The sequence below is a fragment of the Blastomyces gilchristii genome, assembly GCF_000003855.2.
Source record: "Blastomyces gilchristii SLH14081 genomic scaffold supercont1.11, whole genome shotgun sequence".
In the NCBI taxonomy this organism is placed as follows: domain Eukaryota; kingdom Fungi; phylum Ascomycota; class Eurotiomycetes; order Onygenales; family Ajellomycetaceae; genus Blastomyces; species Blastomyces gilchristii.
The window spans coordinates 792,831-799,671 of record NW_003101672.1 but is presented as its reverse complement, the minus strand read 5'-3'; the positions used below and the strand labels follow the sequence as shown (position 1 = coordinate 799,671).

At 29.8% G+C, this 6,841-nt stretch overlaps 1 protein-coding gene across 1 annotated transcript; it reads right to left on the bottom strand.

The window, feature by feature from the left end:
- Positions 1–4,989: 4,989 nt before the first annotated feature.
- On the bottom strand, positions 4,990–6,606 carry BDBG_05451 (uncharacterized protein; the record flags this gene model as incomplete). Its single annotated transcript, XM_031722158.1, has 1 exon — positions 4,990–6,606. Exon 1 carries the CDS (start codon positions 5,767–5,769, stop codon positions 4,990–4,992), a length of 780 nt encoding a protein of 259 aa, XP_031578976.1. The 5' UTR covers positions 5,770–6,606.
- Between the last annotated feature and the right edge of the window lie 235 nt (positions 6,607–6,841).

Here is a 6,841-nt window from a genome sequence, read left to right as displayed (position 1 = left end):
ATCATGACAAAAGAAAAGAGAAAAAGAACACAGTCTCAAAGATAGACACATTAAATAAATAGATAGAAAGAAATTGAAAGAAAAATATAAAGAAAAAGATAAAGTAAAGAGAGACTATAACAAAACAAATTATTAAAAGAGAGTGTATAGCTGTTTTAACAGACTATATCTGATTAATTTCCTTCTCTTCATACTCAGATAATTCTGAATTTAGTCATTTTCTTGTAGCTGCTTGAGTTTCTGATAGAAAGTCTATTAAGTATTTAATTCCTGTCTCAGTTGAGAATAAGAATCTCATAATTAATTGATTTAAATCATACTTCTCTTTCAATCTGGCTCTGAGACTATTGTATAATGCACAGTGCATTACAATATACTCAGGATTCTCATTTGTATTGCAGAATGAGCATTCTATTGAGTCAAATCTATCATCAAATCTTTGTATATAAGATTTGAAATAGCCATGTCCTAGTTTCAGCTGTATTATAGATGAGAATATTTTCTTTTTACATTTAATTGAACAAGATTTTCACTTGGGTTTTGTTTCAAATCTTGAATAATGTATACTCTTCTTTTGTTTCTGCCAGCTTTCATTTCACTTGTCTAAACAAGATTCTTTTATTTTTCTCTTTATAAAAGATCAGAACATAATTTTTTGAATAGATCTGCTTAATTCTGCACCCTTTTTTACAGCTGAATCAGTCAATTCATTATCATGAATATTCATGTGAGCAGGAACTCAGTGTAGATGAATTATCAGCTTTGATATTCTTCTCTTTTGAATTTTCAAAACAGAGTTTAAGATCAGTTCAAGATTCATTTGATTATTATGAATCTGACTATTTCTAAGTCTTTTTAAAGCAGCTTGACTATCAGAGAATATTCATATCTCTTTCAAACAATTTTCTCTTTTATAAGATTTTATTTCAATGAGTTTGAAAGCTTTCACTATTACAAATAGTTCAGCATCAAAGACTTCACATTCAGAGCCTAGATTTCAGAAATCTGAGATAAAATTAATATTATCTTCAGTATAAGCAATGCCTGTGCCTAATCTATTCAAGTTCTCATTTTTTGAGCCATCTGAATAAATCAGAATAGAGTCTTTTATATTGATTGTAGAAATTCTCTTCAAATGCTGTTCATATTCTTTCTCTTTTGATAGTTCACTTATTTGTAAGTCTATAAGAGATTCAAGCTTTTCTCTCCAGAGAGATAACTTCTCATGATCAACTTTTTCAACATTTAAAGAAGAAAATTGATTTTTAATCAGAGAGCATAGTCTGTACAGTTGAGAAGGCATTTTCTTTGAAGAATTATTTTCATTTCAATCAAGAAATCTATTTCAATCCAGTTCATTTCCAGAGTTAATTAATGGAAATGAAGAAGAGACTCTTTCTCTGATTATATGATTTGAGCTCATCTTTACAACTCTCAGAGCATAGTTCATACAGGCCTTTTTAAATCTAATAGCAGAAGAAGGAATTGAAGCTTCAATTTTCATTGCTTTAATAGAAGATGATTTGAATGCTTTCAGAATTCTTCTCAAGGCTCTGTTTTGCAGACTTTGAAAGAGTTCAGTGAAATTCCCTTGATTATTTCATCAAACTTGAACTTCATAATCAGCTACTGATGTAATACAGGCTATATATAACTGTCTCATAGCCTGGAAGAATAGATCTCTCTCTGTATTTGATAGTCTGATTATGTTGTTCAATAGTCTTTCTGCCTTGACAGTTCTTTGTTGAATATGATATTTAAAATTCAACTTGGAGTTTAACCATACTCCTAATCATTTGACATTTACACTGGGTTTAATCTCTTTATTTAAAAGAGTTAGAGATAATTCTTTCTCATTGAGTCTAGAAAAGAAATGAATTAACTCAGTTTTATTCATATCAAATTGAATTTGATTAATATCTGCTCTAACAAAGATTTTCTTTACAGCTTCTTCAATTACTTTCAAATTCTCTTTGATAGTTTTTAAGCTGTAGACTAGACTAATATCATTCATATAACTCAGAGATTGCACTATTCTCATATTTCTATTTTTGAATAGATATGCAGTGTATATTGTAAATAAAATAAGTGAGATTGAAGATCTCTGTGATACTCCTATTTTTATCTCAGTCTTGTCTTGTTTCATTCCATCAAAGAAGAGTTGTATAATTCTTTTAGACATAAAACAGTTGACTCATTTTATTAGAGAAAGTGGCAGTTTTAATATCTTCAATGTCTGAATTAACTTTGACTTTGAAACATGATCAAATGCTTTCTTTATATCAATAAAAACTGCAGTTGAGACCAGACTCTCATGCTTTGCTATTTGAATATCATGAATAACTGAGAGAACAGTGTCAATTACAGAACACTGTTTTCTATCTCTCATTTGTTCACTGAATAAAAGAGAATCATCTATAGAGCTTATAAAAGATAGTTGAGTAGCTATTATCTTTTCTAAAACCTTTTCTAAACAGTTCAATAGAGATATTACTCTATATGACTTAGAAATTGAAGTTTTTCTATTAGATTTTACAAGAATCACTTCAGTGGCTTCTCTCCAGCATTCAGAATGATATTCATTTTTCAAGAGATTGAAAAAGAGCTCAAAATATTCATTCTTTAAGTAGAAATATGTATTTTGAATAATCAAGTGATTAATTGAATCAGGACCTGCAGCAGTTTTAACAGAACTTGAGAAGATAGCTAACTCTAATTCATCTTGTGTAAGATCAGACTATTCCCAGTCATTTTCATCAATGTAGTTGAGAAGTGATATATTCTCTTTCTCTGAATCTGAATCTGAGTCTGATGAGTTCTGAAAGAGAATTCTCATGAAAGCTTGACATTTTTCCTCAAAAGAGTTTGCTGTATATGATTCATTCTGAAACTCATATTCTAAGGCTGGAAGTTTTGCTACACTTCTTGTTTTAGTATAGTTAAAAGCTTTAAAAATTTCCTTTTCTTATGCTTCTTCAAGAAATTTATTCCAGCAGTCTGTTTTAGCTCTTTTGATATCTGAAAAATATTCATTTCTGACAGCTTTGAACTCTTCATCAGATATTACATCATTTTTTCAATCTCTTCTAGCAGTAGCTAATTCTTTCCTTTTAGATGAGATATTCTCATTTCATTAAGATTTTGAATACTCAGAAGATTTTCTTTTTGAAATATTATCTCTAACACTTGTTAGAATAATAGATGTAATAAGCTTCACTCTATTCTCAAGCATTTCATTTGAGATATCTTGACCAGAATTTCAATATAGCTCATTCTGTCTTTCAGATTTTAGCAGTTTTATACTTTCTTCAACTGCTTTTCAATCAGCTTTTTCAAAGTTATACTGATTAGAGAGAAGAGGATTTTCACTCATTTATTTTTCACTCAGTTCAATATCAAATTGAATAATCTCATGACCTGATTCTGATGTCTCATTTGAATCAATAAACCAGTTTACAAGTCTTCTTTTCATTAGATTTTGTGACATGAAGATTAGATCTATAATAGACTTCTGTTTCATACCTTTTCTAAAGAATGTTTATTGATCAGACTTATTAACCAAATCTATTAAATGCTCAAAGGTTCATTCAATCAGATTATCAGCTCTCACTGCTCTCTTGCATTCTGAATTTCATCAGAGATGATGTGCATTGAAATCTCCTGCAATTATAGAGTTTCTTGATAAAGTTATGTTCAGAAATTCTCTATCAATTGTTCAGATATTGTTATTTTTCTTCAATGACTTTTCATTATAGATATTTATGAGCTGTATAGTATCAAACTCATTTTCTTTATCTATAATATCACTCACCAGAATATCAGGGTCAGACATGATATCAAATCTTAGATTAAATTGATATCTTGATCTCTTTCTTTCATAGATCACTACTCTTGACTTTATCTCAGACTTTTGAGGTAAAAAGCAGTAGTAGCTTGAATGAGAAATAACATATTTTTGCTCAGCATGAAAATTCAGCTCCTGAAGCAGTATAAAATCAACTTTTTATTCAAATGCAATTTGAAGACAAGAATAAATACAATTTGAGTTTCTATCCATATTATTTTGAATAAATGTGATTTTTGAAGAGTTTTTAAACTTTTTTTATTGTTTTTGTTGTATATTCATACTAAAAGAGAGTAGAGTAGAATCTAATCACTATCATCAGATAGTAGATTATAACTGTTCTGAAAAGTAGAAATCTCAACTGCTTGTATTATATCTAGTTTATCATCAGAGTCATTTCTCAATTCTCTAATCTTAACAGAAGTTTGAGGATTCAAGTTCTGTTTACATTTAGCTGAAGAGTTGGAGTTTGAAGACTTAGATAGTTGAGAGTTTCTTCTTTTTGAGCTTGCAGTTATGAGTTTACTGGCTTGACTCTTCTCTTCAGTTCTAGATTGACTTTGAGCTTCATCTTTTCTCCAGTTCTTTTGAGTTCTAGAAGTAAACATACATTCTTTTGAGCTAGATGTATGTTTTTCTTTGCAATTAGAGCACTTAAGCAGAGTATATTGACAAATTTCACCTCTTTTTGAGCATGTTTCACATTTATGCTCACTAGTTTTGTAATCTCTGGCACAGAATGCACATTTTGAGTCTCTAAAATATGAGATTGCAAAGTGTTCATATCTTTGACAGTTTGAACACTGTGTTTGAGCTTTGAGGTTCATTCTTGAGTCTTTGTATTTATGAACTCTCATTTTCAAACCTGCTACTCTTACTTCAGAGATCTTTGACTGTTCAAGTGTTTTTATATATACTAGAACAGAGACATTTCTCCTGCTTTGTCTGAACTCAATTGAATTTAGTCATACAGACTTCTTTCTCAGTTGAATAGAGTTGTATTCTTCTAATTCATTTTTGAGAAGTAGCATTCCTTCTTCACAGTTAAAAATTTCAACTGAAATATTATGAAGAATGAATTTGTCTCACTTTTCATCTCTTTCAGATAGAATTGTTGTGTTTAACAAAGATTCTACTGCTGACTTTCAGAGATTCTCATTCTGAATAAGAAATTCAGCACTGAATTCAGGCATTGTAGTCAGAATGATGAAGTTTTCAAAGAATGATGATTCAATTGAAGCTATAACTGGTTTTTGAACTTCAATATCAGTCATCAACTGAGAAAAGAACTGCTGATTAATTTCATTTCTGATTCTGAAAATGAGATTTGAGTTTAGCTTGTTTCTTTGCAGAATGTCCTGATTTGAGACTTTGAGAATAAGTCTTCTATTTCTGAAGATTTGAAAGTTTTTCTCTTTTTGCATTTTCTTTTCTACTTTTCTATGAATAGAGGCATGAGCAGTATTCTTCTCAGTTTTCTCAGGATTTTGAGCAGGTTTTGAGACAGCAGGTTTAGAGACAGCAGGTTTAGAGGCAGCAGATTCAGCTGCTTGAGCATATGTTTTCTTCTGATTCAAAGAAGGAGAAGAAGAAGAAGTAGAAAAGAAAGAAGAGCAAACTGAAGAGTCAGTGATTGTATTAGAAATTTTCAAAGTTTTTTGAACTGTGTTTGAAATTTCAAGTTTGAACTTGATCACTTCCTGTAGTTGTCTAGCCTGAGCATGAAGAATTAACAGAACTTCTTCATTCATCTCACTCAGACACTGCTTTTCAAGAATTTTACTTGCTTTTTCAAGTTCCTGTATTTCAAGAACTTGTTGTTTCTCTATCTCTTCTTTCTTTCTTCTCTTCAGAATTTCAATCTCAGGAATAGCATTTGAGAAAGCATCTTTTTCCACATCAACTGAGTGTACTTTTGAACTCATTGTTCTTACTCAATGAAAAGTTGGTCAGACTAATTCAATTGAGATATTTATTAAACTCTTTTGAATTGAAAAGTTGGTCAGACTGTTTCAATTAAGAGGTTTCTAAGTCTGTTTTCAATTGAAAAGTTGGTCAGACTATTTCAAAAGAAGAATCGCAGACTTTTGTGTATAAAACACCTGATTTTTTTCACACTAGTTCAGTAACTAGGTTAGATTTTTGAAGAGAATCTAATAAACTAAAATTGATTTTTAAGATAAATCAATAAAATCTTTACAATCTCTTTCTTGGGATACAGTGAGGAAAAGTATGATATCAATTGATAGTAAATCAGATGATATGACAGTTTTTGAGAGAAAAACTGACAAAAAATAAATCAATTTTTTGAAGAGAAATTGATTAAAACTATTCAATTTTATTCTAAATTATCCAATTCTCCTCACACAACAGGTGTGCAACTCAAATCAGTTAATAAAGAGTGTAAAAAAGAATTAAGTATTAATGAAAGCTCTTCAGCCACTGAAAAAGTAATTCTTACTTAAAAGAATATGAAATTATGACAGAAAACAACTCTGTTTTTAATTCTTTGTAAGAATATTGTGTAAAACCCAGAGAAAAACACCTTACTTTTTTAAGAGAAGTAAAAAACTATTTCTAAAATCTTTTTTTTTGCATTAACTGCTGCAGAAGAATGAGATAGAAACTGCTAAGATATGCACTACTGTATATCTTCTACCAAGACTTTCCCTCTTCAGGGTCTTGATATTATAGAGAATATAAGTCTGTTTCTATATAATAATATAAATATTGCCAGTGGGATGTAGAGAAACTGGTTATTTATATCTCAAGAGATGAATCTGTGTGATGATTATACAAGAATCTCATGAAAATGATTGAGAGTCAACTGAAACTCTTCTGTATGAAAGATGTGAGATGAATCTGTGTGATAGTCAGAGAAGAATCTGTAGATCATAAAGAATCTTATGAAATAAGAAACTAAGTGACAGACTCTTTTCTCTTTGTGATAACAAGGGATTTTTCCTCACTGAGGTTTTTTATAGATATGAAGGATTT